Source organism: Heptranchias perlo, chromosome 18 (genome assembly GCF_035084215.1).
Source record: "Heptranchias perlo isolate sHepPer1 chromosome 18, sHepPer1.hap1, whole genome shotgun sequence".
NCBI classification, from domain to species: Eukaryota; Metazoa; Chordata; class Chondrichthyes; order Hexanchiformes; family Hexanchidae; genus Heptranchias; species Heptranchias perlo.
This window is the reverse complement of record NC_090342.1, coordinates 26,328,935-26,352,795: the sequence shown is the minus strand read 5'-3', so window position 1 is coordinate 26,352,795 and position 23,861 is coordinate 26,328,935. Positions and strand designations below refer to the sequence as shown.

Here is a 23,861-nt window from a genome sequence, read left to right as displayed (position 1 = left end):
TGCCTGAGGATTGGAGGGTAGCAAATGTTGTGCCTTTGTTTAAGAAGGGCGGCAGGGAAAAGCCTGGGAACTACAGACCGGTGAGCCTGACATCTGTAGTGGGTAAGTTGTTAGAGGGTATTCTGAGGGACAGGATCTACAGGCATTTGGAGAGGCAGGAACTGATTAGGAACAGTCAGCATGGTTTTGTGAGCGGAAAATCATGTCTCACGAATTTGATTGAGTTTTTTGAAGGGGTAACCAAGAAGATAGATGAGGGCTGTGCAGTAGACGTGGTCTACATGGACTTTAGCAAAGCCTTTGACAAGGTACCGCATGGTAGGTTGTTACATAAGGTTAAATCTCACGGGATCCAAGGTGAGGTAGCCAATTGGATACAAAATTGGATTGACGACAGAAGACAGAGGGTGGTTGTAGAGGGTTGTGTTTCAAACTGGAGGCCTGTGACCAGCGGTGTGCCTCAGGGATCGGTGCTGGGTCCGCTGTTATTTGTTATTTATATTAATGATTTGGATGAGAATTTAGGAGGCATGGTTAGTAAGTTTGCAGATGACACCAAGATTGGTGGCATTGTGGACAGTGAAGAAGGTTATCTAGGATTGCAACGGGATCTTGATAAATTGGGCCAGTGAGCCGATGAATGGCAGATGGAGTTTAATTTAGATAAATGTGAGGTGATGCATTTTGGTAGATCGAATCGGGCCAGGACCTACTCCGTTAATGGTAGGGCGTTGGGGAGAGTTATAGAACAAAGAGATCTAGGAGTACAGGTTCATAGCTCCTTGAAAGTGGAGTCACAGGTGGATAGGGTGGTGAAGAAGGCATTCAGCATGCTTGGTTTCATTGGTCAGAACATTGAATACAGGAGTTGGGATGTCTTATTGAAGTTGTACAAGACATTAGTAAGGCCACACTTGGAATACTGTGCACAGTTCTGGTCACCCTATTATAGAAAGGATATTATTAAACTAGAAAGAGTGCAGAAAAGATTTACTAGGATGCTACCGGGACTTGATGGTTTGACTTATAGGGAGAGGTTGGATAGACTGAGACTTTTTTCCCTGGAGAGTAGGAGGTTTAGGGGTGATCTTATAGAAGTCTATAAAATAATGAGGGGCATAGATAAGGTAGATAGTCAAAATCTTTTCCCAAAGGTAGGGGAGTCTATAACGAGGGGGCATAGATTTAAGGTGAGAGGGGAGAGATACAAAAGGGTCCAGAGGAGTAATTTTTTCACTCAAAGGGTGGTGAGTGTCTGGAACGAGCTGCTAGAAGCAGTAGTAGAGGCGGGTACAATTTTGTCTTTTAAAAAGCATTTGGACAGTTACATGGGTAAGATGGGTATAGAGGGATATGGGCCAAGTGCAGGCAATTGGGACTAGCTTAGTGGTATAAACTGGGCGACATGGACATGTTGGGCCAAAGGGCCTGTTTCCATGCTGTAAACTTCTATGATTCTTTGATTCTAGAAAGAAAATCATTACATTTCTCATTCTTCTTATCTCCATAGAAGTCAAAAGTAAGAAAAGTACTGCAGGAAGAGAGAAGACACCAGAGGGAAGAGCCAGAACCTCCAACATTTGGCACTGCCAGCAGAAGTTGGCCCATTCCATCACTGAAAGTACTTAGCTACATGTTGTGTCTTTCTTTCTCTGGCTGCTGGCTACTGGCTGTCCTAGTCCATGTCCTAACCTTCCTGTGCACTGTCCTCATGCTGTAGGGAGGAAGATCCTCCCCGCCCTCACCCTTCATCATCGCCTTCAGCTGCCGAAAGCAGCAAGTCTTTCTTCCTCGTGATGTTATGTAGTATGAAGCATGCTCCAGTGATTCTAGAGACTCCAGATTCACTGTATTGCAGGGCTTCACCAGATTTACCCAGGTACCTAAAACAAGACCTCAGAATGCCTATCACACTTCTTATAATTGCATAGGCCTCATTATATCTGTTGTCTCCCTCTATCTGCCAAAGGATTATTGGGGTCATCAGCCATGACTGCAGGGAATAACCCCGATCACCAATCAACCATCTTGACATGACGCTTTGAGTCATCAGTAACAGTAATAATTTGGGGTGGAGGTTGGGAAAATAGGTTGGAAGGGTTAGCTATGTCCGTATGATCCCATTTAAAGGTGGTGGAAAGGCTCCTGGTTGGCCTTAAAGGATACTGCCAATTTTTTAGAAGCATAACTCTGGTGCAATTTTAGACAGGTGGTTTTGAGGCAGTAAGTATACCTGTTTTACTCTGTTTACTACCCCAATACTGCTAGAAAACGAACAATAATTCAGAGGAATATCTAGACCATCATGGCCTAACCCATCATTTGCATGGCTGAATGTTAGCTCGGGTCAGCATATCTGATACCGTCCCTCACTTCTAGTGGAATTTAAGGCAGAAGTTAAATGGGATGTAAAATCTACATATCCTCGATAAGTCTCAAGTTCAGATAGATATGCTCGGTTTACGCTCTAACAAACCATCAGAATTTCGAGGCCAATGTTCTTAAAAAGCTGCTGCATCAAACTTTGGAAAATAATGTGCTAGCAGCTTTCTTCATGACTGGCTTCTAATGTGATATGTGCATCCAGGATTGGCCTATACATCACATCAGCACATCTACAAAAACTGAGTCTCATCCATCAATTTGATGGGAGACTCCATCAATGTATAATTAGGTAAATTATCAAATCTGTTGTCCCTGTACATTGTGTACATTTTCTGTTTTGATTCATCTCCCATTTTTCAAGTTACTTTATTTTGCTCCCAAAACACATAGTCCCAACACAGATGGTGGGCTATTTACTCCCACACTCCTGCTTTTTAAATAGCACCGAGGGAGAGTGCAATGTATATGTGTATTCCCTTGCCCTACATATTTCCCTCCCACATTCCCTCAGGGAGTGCTTCGTTTCATTCTGTTCTTCTTAAAAGTTCCAATGCATTGTATGCACCATACAATAGCTTTATTAATTTCAATTTTGTTCATGTATTTTTTGCGAGAGAGAAAAAGTAACAAATCAAAAAATATTGCAATGTGCACTTTAGCCCTAAAAAATAATCAGTGAATCCCAATTCCAACGTGGGATTTAAATTTCGAATAACTATCGTGCCCAAATTAGAAAAGACATTATAAATAGAAAGTATCATTGAACATTTCTTGATAAGGCGTGTAAGCCTAGCAATTTGCCTGCACAACGCCCATTTTTCAGGCGCTAAACGGCCTCCAAAGCCTCCAATATATTTGCTGAAAGCGCACGCTCATAATGAGCTGGAAGCGTGCCACACGCCATATTGGTAAAGGCCAAAAAAAATCCATGCGCCGTGGCGATGCCTCAAATAGGCGTTAGGCCCTTTGCATATGCAATAAGAGGCTTAACACCTGCTTGAGACCTCCACTGCAAGATTGGTTTGCCCTGAAGCATACACAAATTTGTAGTCTATTAACTTTAAACAGTCTAGTGTCATTTATTTTAAAAAGAAGCTTTATAACAATGATATTAGCAGAAATACTCCACACAAGGATGACTCCATTTGAGTAACATATTCTCCTGCTTCCTTACTTCTCAATATCATGCACCATTGCCTGATATTATAATCTTGTACTAATTTATAGGATTCCAAGGCATTCAGTTTAATTGACCTTTCAACTTTTAGGATTAACATGCTATAATATCCGAAGGGCAATTATGGAGTATCAAAGTGAATTGAACTAAATCTAAAATTGATTTTTTAATTTGGAATGAAACTGAAGTAGGATAACTAGAGGTGGCGGGACACTTTGATTTAATGAAAAAAAAACACTTGTATTATGATTTGCTGACAACAGGTTGCTAGTCATCATGTCAAGGTAGTTAATTTAAGTGCAAAAAATCACTTAGAACTTGTTTTAAATTGCAGTAATGATTATCTTTAAGAAAATTAGTGCAAGAAACTGGTCCAAATTAAGGGTTTATTTACCCTTGGGCTCAGTGTGAAACCCTCCCTCCCCCTAGATCCAGCAAAAGGGCAGCAATGAAAAATGCATGGCTGCAGCTTAATGGCACGTATTTGTTTTTGGTTTTAACAGGGTTTTCTTTAATATTCTGTGAGTTACATTATAACAAAATAATACCAACAAAAGTTACATTTTTAGAAGCGGTCTATATTCATGATTGCATTGCATCGAGTCACATCGAAACTACAGCACAGAAACAGGCCATTTGGCCCAACTGGTCTCTGCCGGCATTTATGCTCCACGTGAGCCTCCTCCCTCCCTACTTCATATAACCCTATCAGCATACCCTTCTATTCCTTTGTCCTTCATGTGCTTATCTAGTTTCCCCTTAAATGCATCTATGCTATTTGCCTCAACTACTCCTTGTGGTAGCATGTTTCACATTCTTACCACTCTTTGGGTAAAGAAGTTTCTCCTGAATTCCCTGTTGGATTTATTAGCGACTATTTTATATTTATGACCTCTAGTTTTGGACTCCCCCACAAGTGGAAACATTTTCTCTACGTCTACCCTATTAAATCTTTTCATTATCTTAAAGATCCCTATCCGCTCACCCCTCAGCCTTCTCTTTCCTAGAGAAAAGAGCCCCAGCCTGTTCAGCCTTTCCTGATAAGGATATCCTCTCAGTTCTGGTATCATCCTTGTGAATCTTTTTTGCACCTTCTCCAATGCCTCTATATCCTTTTTATAATATGGAGACCAGAACTGTGCACATTACTCCAAGTGTGGTCTAACCAAAGTTCTATACAAGTTTATCATAACTTCTCTGCTTTTCAATTTATCCCTCTAGAAATAAATTCCAGTGCTTGATTTGCCTTTTTTTGTGGCCTTATTAACCTATGTTGCTACTTTTAGTGATTTGTGTGTTTGTACCCCAGGGCCCTTTGTTCCTCTATCCCATTTAGACTCTTATTATCCAGGCAGTATGTGGTCTCCTTATTCTTCCTACCAAAATGCACCATCTCACACTTATCTATATTGAAATTCATTTGCCAATTACACGTCTATTCTGCAAGTTTATTAATGTCCTCTTGCATTTTGATTCATTCTTCCTTTGTATTGACTATACCCCCCCAATTTGGTGTCGTCTGCAAATTTTGAAATTGTATTTCCGATTTCCGAATCCAAATCATTAATGTAAATTGTGAACAACAATGCTCCCAGACTCGATCCCTGTGGAACACCACTTCCCATCTTTTGCCCATTTGAGTAGCTATCCTTAACCTCTATTCTCTGTTTTCTGTTTTGTAGCCAACTTGTTATCCATTCTGCTACCTTTCCCCTGACTCCACATGCTTTGACCTTTGTCATGAGTCTGCAATGCGGTACCTTATCGAAGGTCTTTTGAAAATCCAAGTATATTACATCTACTACATTATCCTTGTCTGCTCTTTCTGTTAGGTCTTCAAAGAATTCAATAAGGTTGGTCAAGCATAACTTTCCCTTCTGAAATCTTTGCTGATTATTCTTTATTATATTTTCGTTCTCTAAATGTCTTTCTTTTATATCTTTGAGTAAAGATTCCATTATCTTTCCTACCACTGACGTTAAGCTAACTGGTCTATAATTCCCTGGACTTGTTCTATCTCCCTTTTTAAATATAGGAATAACATTAGCTGTCCACCAGTCTTCTGGCACTATTTCCTTTTCTAATGAATTTTTATATATCTGCAATAGTGCCTCTACTATCTCTCCCGTGACTTCTTTTAATATGCGCAAATGCAATCCATTCAGACCAGGGGTTTTATCCTCTCTAAGTTTGAATAGTTTTTCAATTAATCCCCCCTTTCTACCTTAAATGTTTTTATATATTTTTTATCTCTTCTTCTAATGTCATGCTCACCTTGTTAGTCTCCCTGGTAAATTCGGAGGCAAAGTAATTTCTTAATATTTCTGCCGTTTCGCTGTATTTACCTGTGAGTTTATCTTGTCCATTCCTTTGTGGCCCTATCGCTATTCTGATTTTTCTTTTGTTATTTATGTGTCTGTAGAATGCTTTACCATTTCTTTTTATATTCCTTGATAGTTTAATTTCGTGGTTCCTCTTTGCTTTCCTAATTGTTTTTTTTACTTCTATTCTAACCTCTTCGTATTTCCTTTTGTCGTCCTCTCCTTTATTGTCTACCTACTTAGAGTATGCCTCTTTCTTTAGTTTCAATTTTACCCTTATCTCTTTATTCATCCATGGTGCTTCATTGTTGACTAGTTTGTTCTTGCTTTTTAGAGGAATATATTTCTCCTGAACTCTATTGATCACTGTTTTAAATATTTCCCAGTGCTGTTCTATTTCTTTGTCCACATTTTTTTCCAGTTTACCTTCCCTAGTTCCATTCTCATCCCCATAAAATTAGCTTTTTTCCAATCTATTACAGTCTTTGTCTTACTTATGTCTTTCTCAATCATTATTTTAAACCTTATTATGTTATGATTGCTATTGCGTAGATGTTGCCCTATGTTTACTTCTCTTATCTGCTCTGGTTCATTTTGCATTACTAGATCCAATAGTGATTCCTCTCTTGCTGGGCTTCTCACATACTGGGTAAGAAAGGAGTCAGGTACACACTGTAAAAACTCCATTTCCTTTTCACCTTGCCCTATCTCTTCTTGTCAGTTTATTTAGGGGTAGTTGAAATCTCCCATGATTATTATTCTATGTTTTTCACTCATTTCATAGATTTGTCTACATAGTTCATCCTCCATCTCCCTTCCACTATTAGGTGGTATGTAGAATATCCCTATTAACTTGATCGATCCCTTCTTATCCTTTGTCTCAATCCATTTGGATTCTGTTTCTTTCTTATTGTTACTTAGTCCTTTTTTTTGACGTAGGGGCTAGGGCCTCAGCGGGATAGCACAGGCAAGAGGTTTGAAGGTTGATAGTGGCTCAGCTAAGTTTAAGTTCTAGCTTAGAAAAGCTTGACCTCAGAGGAGCTGAAGTTTAAATACTGCCAGAAGCAGCAGTACAGAGAGTTTGTGCTGTGTGTGTGTGTGTGTGTGTCACTGGGAATTGGAGCCGGGAGTGGAGATTTATTCTTATGTTGTAAGTTCTTGATCTTAGACATGTTAGGATTTTTACTGGGTGGCATCAGTAAAGTCCTCAGAAAAGGTCACTTGCCAATCCTCTTGGTTAGGTAATGGTAGATGATGACGTCAAGGAAGCTTAGATGTCAACTTTTCACATTTTGCACAGTCAGAATTTCTAAGGTACTATCCGCACGTCAGTATTTGTTGAAAAAAAATCTGCTTTTTTATTCCTCCAGCAGCACCTATGGCTGGGTCCAAAATGCTCTAAATAGCAACCAGATAAAGTGGCAGGAAGATAGTGGGTAGTGACTTGAAGCAAGGACATTACCTTGAGCGCACTATTGCATCCAGGCAAATCCTCAATTTGAAGCATTTTGAGCCTCTTGTCCTTTGTCAATGTTTGCAGACAAGAATCAGCACAGGATTTAAACTTTCTGATTTGCCACGGTCGCTATATAATGCAAAGCTCATCTGGCTACATGCAGATGTGTTGGGGTCTAATGTTCCATTGATTCTCCTCAGCCACTAATTTAAAGGCAGATGCAAATAAACAGTGTCTGTTGGACACTACTACAGCAGCAGGTGGCATCAGTGGATTGGGATAGGATTGACACAATGTCGGGGTGGGGATTTTGGTGGCACTAAAACTAAAGTGTAGGGCTGTGCATCTGAGAATGTCTGACGCAGAACAGAGGTGAGAGCTTTGGGGTGCAGGTGACACAGTGTGGGGTTAGAGTGCCTGGTTCGCTGTGTGGAGGAAGAATCCTGGTTGCAGCCGACACGCAATGATATTGTAATATATGAAAGTTTTACATATGGCACTGAGATGGCCCTTTCAGCTCTCATGATCATGGGAGCAGGAGGTGGGTGTCATGGAAGCACGGGTCTGGAAAGATTGATGGCGGAGATCAGGGAGAAACTGCAAAGAAATGAGGGTTCAAGGTTGGAGTCATTGGGAGACTGTGGGAGGTTGGTGACAGGGAGGAAAAGAGCAGACATTGTACATTGTTTTTTGAATTGTCAGCTTTTTTGGAGCTGTGTCAGCTTTCCTGAGTTTTATAGCTTGGCATGTATGAAGAAGGTAGAAAATATAAACTATATAAAATCAGAGAGGATAAAGAGTATATATGTGGTGGAGTCGACAGTTTCATGAGAGACACAGTTACAGCCTAAAGAAAGCAAATTAAATATACAGAGTTGGTGGCGGAGTGCAGAAACACAAGTGCAGAGACATATGATCAAAGTATGTGGTGTAAGGGATTTCTGGCAGTATGGGTGTGGAGATTCTTAAGAAGGCTAGGAATGAAAGGAACAGTGGTTGGCAGTGTCATGATGAAAATTAAGAGTGCAGCAGAGACATTGTTGGGGTGAATTATTAAATCACCAGATGAGAAAAGGTTTAGGGTAAAAATGACTGTGTAAGGGCTGGTCAGGAGTTCCACCAGCACCACTAGCTGCTCCCTAGGAGTTGAAACTGTGAATGATGCCTGGCAACACTCATGACTTTCATGATGCAGGAAACAGCATTTTTTGCTGTTCGTATGACATATTGAGGGTGGTGGGGGGGTGTGGACTAATGGCTGACATGAGAAAAAGAAATATCAAACAGGTGTTCTTCTGAATTTGGAGTTAAATTGTATTGTTGGAGCAGTGAACTGGAAGCTTTATCCTGTGTCTAACCTGTGCTTCACCTAAAATAGTTCTTAATGCTAACACTGGATGTAAAAGTGGAAAATACTCTATTAACCAGCATTGGCAAAAGGTTTCCTTCACCTCAATTATAAGTTAGTGCTAGGTACAAGGAGAAGAAATTGGGGAGCCAGCATATTGACAGTATTATATCTTTCTGTAATTAATGCTCGCCATTCAATAATAGTACTTCCAAGTCTTTAAAATAAACAGATCTTCTCCACATAAATAAAAATGACTACATTCTGCTGTTTGTTGCCAAATCTTCTGTCAACTTGGTAAACATGGAATTCTTGTTTTTTGTATTATCAAGGAAAATATTTATTCCAATTAATAATGTTTGCAAAATTTAATTCAAATGGCGTCTGAATGGCTTCTTACCAGAAACCCTCATGTGTCTCGCAATAAGCTGAGTAAATATGGTTAATGTTTTAATGGTTCATCCTGGAAACATTTTCATTTTAACTGCATTGTCGGTGTTGCTACTTCCAATTCTAGATGTTCTGCATTACTGCACCTGCTTATACACTAAATGTATTACAATGACCATGCTTTCACATATCTTCCAAGATGACAAGTTTTTGACAAATCAAAACTTCCTCCAACTGAACATCAGGGAGTCAAAGGCCACAATTTGCGCTGCACAGGTTCTGGCCAGTTCCTACCTAAAATGGCAATCGGGGTCCCATTTACGTCCATATTAAAAGGGGCCTATTGCCTGAAACAGGCAGGTGCTTTGGATACCCGGAGGTAGGCCTTTTTAAAATGGAGCCAGTTGTATAGCTGGTGTTAACATTTTGAGGTCGTTACTGCCCTGTTAAAACCAGGAAATGTTTTTGGACATTATAAATTTCAGTTCTTAAGAAAATAATGGCAGAAGAAAGGACTTGGAAACTTTTTTAAACAATTTAATTAGTTTGCTTGGCTAGCCTTCTGCTCTATAAAATATTAGTCAATCCCAGTAAATAAATTTGTATGTCACCCAATCAGCTGGAAGAAATTTGCTTGAAGTGAAATTAATTTGTATATCAAGCAATCAACTAAAAGAAGTTTGAATAAATTATAAATTGCTTGGCATAAATTTGTAAAATAATACATTTGGTGGAAAGAATGAGCCAGTCAGAGGTAAGTTGAAGAAATAGAGCTAAAAATAGTAACAAATTGCAACAAAAAATGTGATGAGAAAAGTTTGATAGGAAGAAAGTGTTCCACCTGCAGAAAGTGTGTACTATATATTATAGATATTTATTTCTCCAGTTAACTATGTTGCAAATTCCATAGGAACATAAGGACATAGCAATTGCTGGATGAAGAAAAACCAAGGCCCATCTAGTTTGCTTTCTACCATCCTGGTAATTGCATGATACAACAATAATGGAGTTGTTGACTAATCATAGCAATTAATTGTTATCAATTAGTCTACAACAGACCAAGACATGATGCAAGGAAAACCTCAGTGGTGGAGATTTTTGGGAACCATAGGTCCAAAGTCACCTGTTCCTCCTAAGCATGCTAAACTTAAACTTTTCATGTCTCAAATTACTCATATACTGTATCCCAAAATGTTATTTCCTGGAAGTGAAAATAAAAGGGAAAAAAACCTGTGGTCAGTTCAGGAAAAACTCTGGGAAATTCCTCTCTGACTCATAGAATTATATAGAAGTTACCACATGGAAACAGGCTGTTTAGCCCAACCAGTCTGTACTGCTGTTTATCCTCCACACAAACAGTAGTCCTAATCCCTGTCCTCATTTCCCTTTACTCCTCTTTCCTTCAACTACAATGCTACCACTGCCTAAGGCAATCAAGGAATCTCCATGAGACCATGGTAGCCCATAACTCCTCAACTAACTGGCAACTTTCCCTCTATAGCTGGAAATGTCCTCTTCTCTCAAGAACATGTCAAGTTCACTTTTAAAGGACTGTAGACTATTTCTGTAGTTTGCTCCAGAGGGTGGTGAATCTCTGTTAAAAGAAAAACTTCCAGGCTTCCAACCAAACTCTTTCACTACAGATTTTATATGCCTGACCTCCAGTCCTATCACCTCTCTCCATCTCAATTTGCACGATGTAACCAGTCTGAGTCCAATTTCTTATCATTTTAAAACCTCTAGCATATCTCTCATAAGCCTGTGCTTCTCCAAAGTAAATAACCCCAACTCTTGGAACCTACCCTCACAACTAACTCAAAGGTCATGTGTTATTCACCCGATCCAGAGCCTCGATATCCTATGTAACAGTCATGTCTTTTGACGAATGTTCTGTGCTCTAGGCAGGTAATACTGAAATACCAACCATAAAATAAACTTTACATCGAAAGGTACAACTAGTAATGTGGGTATATTTTCTTATTAACAATAATGTTTTTGTCAGCATGAATTATTACTGGCAACTGTAACAGACAACTATTCTTCATCCAATGCAGAGGAGATGATAGATGGCTGGCAGTAACTTACAAAGCAGTAATTCAGTCAAGTAGTTCTGATGCTGAGAATTAAGCTAGACTGGTTCTTGAGTGTCAGAAAAACCCAGAAATTAAACTCCTGCCTTGAACACACCATGAACCATTAATTATTCACAGATTTTCTTCCAATTTCCTCCTCTATCACCTCTGCCCAGAAAGGAAGAACTAAAGAACTTGTATTATATAGCACCTTTCACATAGTCAGGATATCCCAAAGCACTTCACAGCCAATGAATTACATTTGAAGTATAGTCACTGTTCGAGGCAAATACAGCATCCAATCACACAGTAAGGTCACACAGTAAGATAGGAACATAGGAACAGAGATCCCACAAACAGGAAATGAGATCATTGACCAGTCAATCTGTTTTTGGTGGTGTTGGACTATGACTGGGTTAGGATACAACAGCAAACCCCAAACCCCCCTTGCCTTATGTCTACTCGGGTACATGTCCAGCAGGATTCATGAAATACTGATCAGGGGCAGGACTTTGGCTATTCCCCCACCTCCAAACCAGGTCAATTTTAGCATCTTTACTGCCATCAAGGTTGAGATGGACTAATTCAGTGGGGTAGATATACCACGTGGTATGTCACTGAGCTAAGCAGACCAGAAAGATCCCAGTTTGGTCCAAGTCCACGTGGTACATCTACCCCAGTGAGTCATTAACATTGTAGAGATTGTGTGATATGGGTAAAATAGTAACAAAGACAATAATGGCATATGGAAGTTTGGCATCCTATGAGTGATATGACAATAATGCATTTTTGCCAGAGCACAGGAAATAGATTATATGCACTAAACATTATTATTGTAAATTTAACGAAAAAAGTAATTCCTTTATCTGCATGGTAATTTGCAAATTAACTCACTGAGCCCCTCAGCCAGCAGAAAACAATTTTCACGGCAAATAATTATTTTTGATAACTCTGAGATGCTGATTACAGAGAGCATTTCAAACTCTTTTAAAATGATGATCTACAGCTCTGTCACGGAAATAATAAACGCGATTAATCCTTTGAGTTTGTGGTAAGTGGTGCAATGTTAAGGGCTGTAAATAAGAAAACATTTTAAATTTGCCAGTGCCCACTTAATTATTAAAGTCTTCTCACCTATACGAAGTCTTTAGACAGCTTTTTAAGTTTCGATCGTCGAGTTCTTCTTGAGGTTTTTCGATTGCGTTCGGATCATCCTTCTTGTGACATAAAATCACATAATTTTTTTGATCGTTATTTGCCCAATAAGTAGCATCACGAGTTTCATATCGGATAGCAAATTCGACTTTGGCTCCGTCTTTCCGATAAGGGGGAACTAATAAAATTTTAAATGTGAACTGGTCAGTTTCACCGTCACAGGAATCAGGCACATAATCAGCTAGTATGTCATAGTAACTGTCCCAATGGTTTAATGTCATCCGGATGTACACCAGCTTTTCATACGATATGTTCAGTACACGAATTACTCCTTTCATGCACGTTACGCCCGGAGGAAACTCTGTCGATTCTAGTTCCACTTTTTGGGCATAAAGTTTCTGCATCAGATGCTCAGGGGAGGATGGTATCTCAAAAAGTGGTGATAAAATACATTCTTCAAGAGGTGGCCGCTTATCCTGCGGTTCGCCGCTGAGAGTACCAGTGGGCATATCCCACTTGTCATATTCTCTGACAGATACAAGTTCCAGGCCAAATGCATCAGCAAAGGAAACTTTTCGATTAGGAGTTAGGGGAGGTTCTGGCCCCTCGTCCGAAGAAGAACTCCGTCTTCGTGGAAGGGGGGAAGATTTTGGTTTTATCCAAATTTCGTTAGTATCTTCATCCTCAGCAAACACGTCATCTTCAGCTGGCAGACCTAATAAATTGACTGCAAAAAGTTGGTTTTGGTCTTTTTCGGCCGACTCCATTGGTGTGTCTAAAGTTTACTGAAGCAAGACCTCTCAACGAGTGGCTGTAGATATTTCAGGCAAACAAATTTTAACACAACAGCTTTGGTTACAGTTGACATTGTAAAAGAACTCAGGCCTATTAATAGCTCCACTGGCGTGTAAACTATGCTCGTCTGCCTTCACCAAGATTTGCTCCTCCTAACATCAATGCTGCGTTTTTGGCTCTACACAGTGCACAGAGAGTTGGGCCAAACCTCCTTTTACAGATAACACAAAAGAAGCTTTAAGTGTAGAGAAGTGACACTTTGCTGCACTTAAGACAACGGAGTCAGGAAATTACTACGTAATAGTTTATTTTTTCCCAGTTTAATGGGGAAGTAAACTATTCTCAGCTCAAATAAATTGTCATCTGAACTAAATTATTTTATTGAACATGAATATTGACATGAATTAGAACATGCATAAAACTACAATCATGAATCCTAATTGCAGGGACATAGATAAACTTTAGTTCTGGTCATGCTTCCACTTAGTATTAAGGAAATTAAGTGGTTCAAATATGTTATTGCTGAGTAATGTGAGAGAAAAGTTTGTAAGATACATTTACATTGCAAGTTTAGCATCAATATGAAGTGATTTCAACTTTGCACCAACACTAAATTGGCAACATAGAACTGGGGTTGGCCCAACTTGATTCTGGAGCAAAGCAGTGAGACTCCTTGGAGGAGATTGTCTCACACTACTATGGTTTGACACGACATGGAATGTAAATCCAGTGGAGTAGCAAACTTAATTTACAAAATGTTCATGGAGTCTGTTGAACTCCCTACTTTGGAAATTCACCTAACCTCAGTTTAAATGGATAGAGAATATGGATTCTCTCCTCCCCACTTTCAAAACATTTACATTTGTAACGGCTGGGAGAGATAGCTGCTCACACCTATATCCAGGGCATGTGCACAGATCTCCCCTGAGCAAGACTGCTACCGTTCCAGCCAGGGAAGTGCCAGCCAATGTGAATACAGTTCTGCCTGGCTGAAACACAAACTACAGCTGCTGGTCTCGGAGCAGTGGCTGCAGTGTATATGAACCACTAAACATGCTTAAATAAATCTAGCCTTCTTTAGACCTTGAGAAGGGTGGGTTGGAGTTTCATTATGGCAGAACTTCCTTAGAACCTCCTTCTGATGTCTTGATGCCACAGAAATTTCTTGGTCTGCTATATTTACCAGGGTGTTCAGCATGTCTTCACTTACCTCCAGCATTGTGTTGTAATTGTGGATCATGGACTCTTTAAACTTTTGCAACCCATGAGACGAGGCTGCAGCAGGCTTCAATCCCCCCTCTCCTCCACCCAGACCATCAGGTGACAGGCTAATTGCTTGGGGACAAAGGGTAGCCCCTGACCTCATGGCTCATGACATCTCTTAGGAACGCAGTCATGGATGCCGAGAAGTGATACAATCTACCAGAGCTCTGATTGGACAAACATCAATATCCTGAAACAGAGGTTCTGCTGCTTGGATTGGTCTGAAGGTGCACGGCAATATGGCCTTGAGAGTCTCCAGATTCAGGTTCAGGTTGGTTCAGCTGAGGAAGAGTAAAGGCCACCAATCCTGCCAGCTGCCAGAGCTGTATGCCAGCAGATTATTGAGGAATACTTTGCTTGGATCATCCTTCCCCTCTGCACCAACAGTTCCTCCTACCATCAAACTCAGGCCTTCCACCCTCCAGATGAATGCCCTCAACTTAAACACAAGCATGATTATTTCTACCACATCATATGACATGGTCAACAAACACTCATCCAAAGAAACTCTGCACAACAAGAATTCGGTCCAAAACCATGATTTTAAATTGCTATCAAAGTTATACAAAAACTAATGGCCACTGTGTTCAAACTTCCAGTGACTGTTTCAGCTGCTCTTTTACCTCAACTAGTGCTCACACGGGATGCTACCCCAGTAGCTACAACATGGAAAGTGAAGGTTGCTCTGCGTCCAATGAGGGCACTTGAGATGGTAGTTGTGGGCCATCTTAAGGTGCTCGGGCCTGAGAGGACCCAATTGCAGACTAAAGCTTCTCAGCTACAGGCAGGGCAGTCTGGCTTTCTGGCACCAACATAGACACTGCTTGAAGGCCTGGCGAGGAAGCAGGTTTTCATCCTGAGAGAGAACCGCTTGAGTCTCTCCCATGCTGCCACTGCCTCTTGCATGGGGCTGCACCGCAGCATTCCAGCTCCTCTGCAATAAGAACAGAGTCTACAAGTAATGTAACTGTCTGAAAGCCCCTATCCATGCTCTCCATGTTTTGAAAGCCAGAGGAGATGTTGGAACTCAGAGTCAAGATGGCAAAGTCTGAGCTTCCATTAAAGCTGTCATTAGAGGCTCTATCACTGTGGCCCCCGCTGTAGTGTTCATAGTGCTGACCACATACTCCATTGTTAATTGTATTGTTTCCATGCCCTTCTCGAATACTCAATACAAGTTGGATCTGGACTCCTCCATGCTCTCTGACATTGTGTGCCTGCTGCCTGGCAGGCAGCCCAATGCATCAAGCAGTTGCTGGTGCACATCAGTCTTCTTTTATAGGCTGGGCCCTGGAGATCTTCATCTGTGCTCTCTGCAGCAGGGGTAGAAAGCGAGCTCGGAATTAAGGGAAGTTTCTCAAACTGGTACAAAAGCTGGTAGTGGATCTTTTCTGGGTCCACTGTTGTTCACCATATACATAGTATCAAAGTATCATAGTAAGTTCATCAAAGGAGGAAGCCTTTCGGCCCATCATTCCTGTGCCGGCTCTTTGAAAGAGCCATCCAATTAGTCCCATTCCCCTGCGCTTTCCCCATTGCCCTGTAAATTTTTTCCCTTAAAGTATTTATTCAATTCCCTTTTGAAAGTTACCATTGAATCTGTTTCCACCATCATTTCAGGCAGTACATTCCAGATCATTACAACTCATTGTGTAAAAAAATGTTTCCTTATGATGCCCCTGGCTCTTTTGTCAATCACCTTAAATCTGTGTCCTCTGGTTACCGACCCTTCTGCCACTGCAAACAGTTTCTCCTTACATACTCTATCAAAACCATTTATGGTTTTGAACACCTCTATCAAACCTCCCCTTAACTTTTGCTGTTCTAGCTTCTCCAATCTCTCCACATAACTGAAGTCCCTCATCTCTGGTACCATTCTAGTAAATATCTTCTGCACCCTCTCTAAGGCCTTGACATCCTTCCTAAAGTGCAGTGCCCAGAACTGAACACAATACTTCAGCTGAAGCCTAACCAGTGTTTTATAAAGGTTTAGTATAACTTCCCTGCTTTTCTACTCTATGCCTCTATTAATAAAGCCCAGGATCCCATATGCTTTTTTAACAGCCTACTCAACTTGTCCCGCCACCTTCAAAGATTTGTGTATGTGCAACCCCATGTCTCTCTGTTGCAGCACTCCCTTTAAAATTGTACTATTTAGTTCATATTGCCTCTCCTCATTCATCCTACCAAAATGAATCACTTCACACTTCTCTACATTAAATTTCATCTGCCACGTGCCTGCCCATTTCACTAGTCTGTCCATGTCCTCCTGAAGTCTGTTACTATTCTCCAAATTGTTTACTACATTTCTGAGTTTCATGTCATCTGCAAACTTTGAAATTATACCCTCTATACCCATGTTCAGGTCATTAATATATATCAAGAAGAGCAGAGGTCCTAATACTGACCCCTGGGGAACACCACTGTATACTTCCCCCAAGTCTGAAAAACAACCATTCACCATTACTCTCTGCTTTCTGTCCCCAAGCCAATTTTGTATCCATGCTGCCACTGTCCCTTTAATCCCATGGGGTTTAATTTTGCTAACAAATCTATTATGTGGTACCTAATCAAATGCCTTTTGAAAGTCCATATACACAACATCAACCGTATTACCCTCATCAGCCCTCTCCGTTACTTCAAAGAACTCAATCAAGTTAGTCAAACACGATTTTCCTTTAGCAAATCCGTGCTGACTTTTATTTATTAGTCCATACTTTTCCAAGTGCCTATTAATTTTGTCCCGGATTATTGTCGCTAAAAGTTCCCCCACCACCGATGTTCAGCTGACTGGCATGTAATTGACGTGTTTATCTCTCTCTCTCATCATAAATCATTTGGACTCAGAAAATGACTTTTACTTTTTAATCAAACGCTCAGGAAATGGGATAAGGAACAGTTGATGGTGGGAGAGCAATATGTGGTTGGTGGGAGCAGGGGGTGGTGATAATGCTAATAGCATTATTTGAAGATCTGCATGGGTACTCGTGCCTTCACTTACTTTGCTCAACCTTGTGTGGTCTCAAAATGTTTCCAGCACTGGATCATCGTTCGTGGGATGGTTGATGAGACAGTGACTGTCTGCATCACTTCCCTTCATACTGCTTGTACCAATCTTTTCTGGGGCTTCCTGTCTTGGGTGCCAAATAGCCTTTACCTCCTTGCCCTTATCTGTACAAACATCACCTCTATGGAACCTCCAAATATTGGTCCATTTTCTCTATTCTCCTTTCATTGTGTTCTCTTGCTCTGTCTCTGTCTCCTGAAAGACTGATTGCCTATGGCCCTTTAAGCTGCAGTAGACTTTTAACTGCTGCAATTACACTACATTTCCTTCCAACCCAATGGTGGAGAACTACTCAGCAGCAAGATTCCTACCCTTAATCCTCCCTGCACACATAATTACGGCCGCCCCAAGGATAATGCTGTCATATGCTGGAAGGATCACAAGGACAGGCAGAAATCCCACCCCGCCATGTTTCCAGTGGGCCAAAGACAATCCAGAGCATTGTTACACAGTAGCTGCATTCAAATGAACATATGGTTAGGCCCATTTACCAGTACAGTCTGCTAATATTTATATATTGCCTTTCTAAGCACAAAGCTTCCTAATAACTTAAGCTCCAGCAATCAAGTAATGTAATTCTTGTAATAAGAATAAGTCTACCATTTCACTGAGACTTTTCATTCCTCCTTCACAGAATTCAGCCATATTTAGTAACACCCAAGATTTCTTGACTTTCTCTGTATTGTCAAAATCATTTTATTTTTGGCTAATATAACCATGGTAGCCACACTGTTAATTGTATTTGTAATTGACTGCTAAATCACTGTTTCCTATTTATCAAAATTGAGCAACAGTTTGGTTATCCAATTAAAATGCAGCAGGAAAACTCTTTTATTGCCAGTTTTAGCATCTGCTTATGGGTATTGGTTCAAATTGTAACAGATTCAAACATTCAATAATAAGTGTAATAATTTGATTATTCTAAATCCAGTAAATGTTCTTCCCAAGAAAAGTTGAAGCTGTGGAAAATGGAAGTCGCACCATTGCAATGAAAAATTCTAAAGATCCATTGTTGAAACTCTGCTCTGATGGTGACCCATGGCACAAGTGGTGAAAGTTTGTGAATGGCATGAATCTGAAAAAGAGAACATGGAAGAAATGAAAAGCAATGTATTGATGTAATTAATCAATTAGATTGAAAATATGGATGTGCAACCTATTCATAAACAGCTTGAACACCAAAGTCAATAGGCCCAAGTGTCATAGTATAGCCAAGATAATTTTTCTTCTATTTTCTCTTTGACATACATTATAATGAACAACAAATTAAATAGGATTATTTTACAAATATCTTCATGTTCTTTTGTGCAATGAAAATCTAGCCTTTGAATGTTAGCTTAAGAGTGAGACTGTAACCAAGGTGACAATTTGAATTTGCTTTCCTAATCTGTGTGTATCTTACTTCAGCCTCAATGTTATCTAACTTCAATTGTTTCTGCATTAATCTCAGAAATTCAAATGCAAACATGGGTGGTACTTCCAATAATTTTAAAAGAAGAGAAAGATTGACGTCAGTCCAACCATTTGTTTTAACATTTGGCATACTGTAAGTGTACACTAAATGTTTTGATCAGTCTTGTGAAATGTAGTTTGTCATTTTTTCCATAAAAGTGGCTCATTCTCAATGTCCAGTAATGTTTACACAACTCAGTATAAAGCAACATGCACACTTCGTAGTGTATGTGATTCTACTTTTTGCAGTTGGTTTGCTGTGGTCCTGCTGAATTGGAGCAAACTAACTAACCTTCAACTAACAATTTACTGATTAACACTACAGGTAGCAGGAAAGTGTCCTGAAAAACTGAATCTGTTTGACATCTTGAACAAAAACTGTAACAATGGATGAAGACAACAATGCAGAAGATTCTGGAATTATTGATATTTGTAACATAGAAGAGAAACAGAAGGAATCCAAATCTGCTTATGAAGCCTACAAACAGCCAACAGATAAATCTCAAAACTTCATAACCATTCAAGAAAAACATGGAAGGACTGCAGAAGCTGTCTATCAGAAGCCATCGCTCTCCTACATAGCATTGATCGCAAAGGCAATCCTTTCATCATCTATGAATAGACTGAGTCTGGCTTCAATTTATACATACATTGAGGATAATTTTTCCTTTTATAAAAATCGTGGGCAGGGTTGGAAAAACAGCGTACGGCATAACTTATCCCTGAATGATTGCTTCATAAAAGTGGGTCGTTGTGAGGATGGGAAGGGGAATTATTGGAGCATCCACCCAGCTAATTTGAATGACTTTGCTCATGGTGACTTCAGACAGAACCGCAGGTCTAAACAAAAAGGACACAGGAAAGGTTTGGAAACCTTTGCTGGCTTTAGTTATTGTACTTCACATTTGTGTTCATCTTGCCTTTTTCAATTAGGTTCTGTCACTAGAACAGGCCCATATTACACAGGACCCATGGAGACAATGTATTGTTTGGATTCTACAATGAGGAGGCAATATTTCAACAGCCAGTACTGGAAATGGCATAGATACATAATAAATGGAGAGTGCACAAATATTGGACATCTGGACAAGTCAAACCACAGATCCCTGGGGGACTATTGGCCCCCACATTTGTCAGTATGTTTAATTCCAGCAACCCCACAGTCATTTGTTTATCCAGATTCTTTGATCAATATTAACTATTCATTTTAGTACAGAACTTCTGTGGTGACGTCCAGAAAATATGCCGTTACGGGGAGTGTTAAATATTATTCTGTTTTGAGAAATCTAGAGACAAAAATAACTTTTTTTAACAAACATCTTGAACAGAAAATAAGCAATTCTTCTATCCAGTATAACATTTCACATACATTGCTGATTGTATTAATTAGTTTCATTAATATATTTTTATCTTAATTGTTTGATTTTATCTGAAAGGATTTATGGATCAATTTGTAAGCTACTTGCAGTAATCAAAGACTGTACTAGTTGCTAAAGTTGATATGCGTTTGCTCGTTTATTAGCAAAGATTCATTAGGGACTGGTATGAGAAGATTAGTGGGATACTTAGCTACACTCTGACAGAAAAGGGCACTTCGCTACTGTAGTTTTTAAATATATGTATTTTCTCACTTTTCTCTTTTTAATGTCTTGTCCCAGTTTCCAGGCCCTTGTTAATATTCTATAAATGATCGATGTGATGTGTGTGCGAGCAGCCTGAAGTCATTCTCCTTCAAATTCCCCATCTCTCTGTGTGGGGAAGGACCACACCTCTGCTTGTTACCTCCTTATGGTGTGGTTGAGATCATGATTGGGAATTATGGATGCAAACTCAAATCCTACTATTCTGTTACAAACGCTATTGTGCTGTCCCCACACTACAGCTTTATTCCATTACAGTGACATTGTTTTCAATTTAAAATTTGCAACAATTTTATAAAAGCCAGTCAATAAATTAGGGAAATGCCATAGTGATATAATGTAATGCTAAAACAATACATCTCCCACTCAGCACTCAAGATGAATAATGGCATTTTCAAATTGTTACTTAAACTGGAAACTGCAAAATATGAAGTAAATAAAATATAATTCAATTAATTGCTAATGATTAAATCAAAAGAAATAAAAATGTATGCAGAGCTCAATGGCTAAACAATTATATGCTTCTTGCACACACAAAAAAGTTTTACTTTAAAGAGCTAGAATTCATAACAACCATTGATTAAATATTTTCTTACTTTTCTTGAATCCTTGCCATACAGAAATGTACTTTTTCAAGTTTAGCATTGTTACACACTGATAGAGTAAATAATAACAAAACGCTGCTCAAATTAATTATATACGAAATATTAGTAAACATATTGAACTCATTAGCTATAATAAGCAAGAATTATTTTTATAAAAAAAAACTTTTGTGGCATTGCACATAATTGCACGGTTAGTAAACAAGAGAAGATGTCAACTGGCTAACATTGATTTTACAAATACCATGCAAATCCTACCAAGTTTATAAATGTAAACTGATAAAAGTAACTCTATAAAACATAGAATCATAGAATGGTTACAGCACAGAAGGAGGCAATTCTACCCATCGAGTCCATGCCAGCTCTTTGTAAGAGCAAACCAGTTAGTCCCATTCCCCCACTGTTTCCCTGTAGCCCTGTAAATGTTTTCCCTTCAAGTATTCATCCAATTCATTTTTGAAAGCCACGATTGAATCTGCTTCCACCACCCTTTCTGGCAGCGCATTCCAGATCATAACTACTCACTGAATAAAGACGTTTTTCCTCATGTTGCCTTTGGTTCTTTTGCCAATCACCTTAAATCTGTGTCCTCTGGTTATCAACCCTTCCACCAATGGGAACAGTTTCTCTTTTTTTACTTTATCTAAACCCTTCATGATTTTGAACACGTCTATCAAATCGCCTCTTAACCTTCTCTGCTCGAAGGAGAACAACGTAGGAACATAGGAACTCAGGAACATAGGAACAGGAGTAGGCCATTCAGCCCCTTGTGCCTGCTCCGCCATTTGATAAGATAATGGCTGATCTGTGATCTAGCTCTATATACCTACCTTTAGCCCATATCCCTTAAGACCTTTGGTTGCCAAAAAGCTATCTATCTCAGATTTAAATTTAGCAATTGAACTAGTATCAATTGCCGTTTGCGGAAGAGAGTTCCAAACTTCTACCACCCTTTGTGTGTGGAAATGTTTTCTAATCTCACTCCTGAAAGGTCTGGCTCTAATGTTTAGACTATGCCCCCTGCTCCTAGAATCCCCAACCAGTGGAAATAGTTCCTCTCTATCCACCCTATCCGTTCCCCTTAATATCTTATAAACTTCGATCAGATCACCCCTTAACCTTCTAAACTCTAGAGAATACAACCCCAATTTGTGTAATCAACAACCCCAGCTTCCCCAGTTTATCCACGTGACTGAAGTCCCTCATCCCTGGAACCATTCTAGTAAATCTTTTCTGCACCCTCTCTAAGGCCTTCACCCATCCTTCCTAAAGTGCAGTGCCCAGAACTGGATACAATACTAAAGTTCTAGCCGAACCAGAGTTTTATAAATGTTCAATATAACTTCCTTGCTTTTGTACTCTATGCCTCTATTTATAAAGCCCAGTATCCTGTATATTTTTTTAACCCCTTTCTCAACCTGTCCTGCCACCTATAAAGCCCTGTGCACATATACTCCTACGTCTCTCTGTTCCTGCACCCCCTTTAGATTTGTACCATTTAGTTTATATTACCTCTCCTCATTCTTCCTGCCAAAATCTATCACTTTGCACTTCTCTGCGTTAAATTTCATCTGCCATGTGTCCGCCCATTCCCCCAGCCTGTCTATGTCCTCCTTGAAGTCTATCACTATCCTCCTCACTGTTCACTACACTTCCAAGTTTAGTGTCATCTGCAAATTTTGAAATTGTGCCCAGTACACCCAAGTCCAAGTCATTAATATATCAAAAACAGTGGTGGTCCTAGTATCGACCCCTGGGGAACACCACTGTATATCTTTCTCCAATCTGAAAAACAACTGTTCACCACTACTCTCTGTTTCCTGTCACTTAGCCAATTTCGTATCCATGCTACCACTGCCCCTTTTACTCCATAGGCTTCAATTTAGCTGACAAACCTATTATGTGGCACTTTATCAAACGCCTTTTGAAAGTCCATATACACAACATCAACCGCATTGCCCTCATCAACCCTCCCTGTTACCTCATCAAAAAACTCAATCAACTTAGTTAAACACAATTTTCCTTTAACAAATCCGGCTGGCTTTCCTTTATTAATCCACACTTGTCCAAGTGACTATTAATTTTGTCCCGGATTATTGTCTCTAAAAGCTTCCCCACCACCGAGGTTAAACTGACTGGCCTGTAGTTGCTGGGTTTATCTTTACACCCTTTTTTGAACAAGGATGTAACATTTGCAATTCTTCAGTCCTCTGGCACCACCCCCGTATCCAAGGATGATTGGAAGATTATGGCCAGCACCTCCGCAATTTCCACCCTTACTTCCCTCAGCAACCTAGTATGCATCCCATCCGGACCAGGTGACTTATCTATTTTAAGCACAGCCAGCCTTTCTAGTACCTCTTCTTTATCAATTTTTAGCCTATCCAGTATCTCAACTACCTCCTCTTTTACTATGACTTTGGCAGCATCTTCTTCCTTGGTAAAGACAGAAGATAGAAACTGTTGCAAATTTTGAGTTGAAAACAATTTCACTGTAATGGAATAAAGCTGTGGTGTGGGGGCAGTACAATGCTGCTTCCCGCAGAATAGTAGGATTTGAGTTTGCATCCATAATTCTTCATTATGTTCGTAAATTTTAAAAAATATTTTTAGTTTTCTCATTCTGGTGAAATGAGAAATAAAAAAGTGTGACTCATGGCCAAAATGCAATATGATGCAATGGTTTTCACAATACAGCACCGTGTGCTGTGTTTAATTAAGAAATTAAGCTTCCAGTG

At 39.7% G+C, this 23,861-nt stretch overlaps 1 protein-coding gene across 1 annotated transcript in view; it reads right to left on the bottom strand.

The window, feature by feature from the left end:
* ppp1r3ab (protein phosphatase 1, regulatory subunit 3Ab) overlaps window positions 1-13,100 on the bottom strand; it is a 34,442-nt gene extending 21,342 nt beyond the window's left edge. Inside the window, exon 1 of the mRNA XM_067999558.1 lies at window positions 12,284-13,100. Coding sequence (XP_067855659.1) covers window positions 12,284-13,071 — 788 coding nt within the window. The 5' untranslated portion in view covers window positions 13,072-13,100. The remainder of the gene's footprint in view (window positions 1-12,283) is intronic.
* Window positions 13,101-23,861: the final 10,761 nt, after the last annotated feature.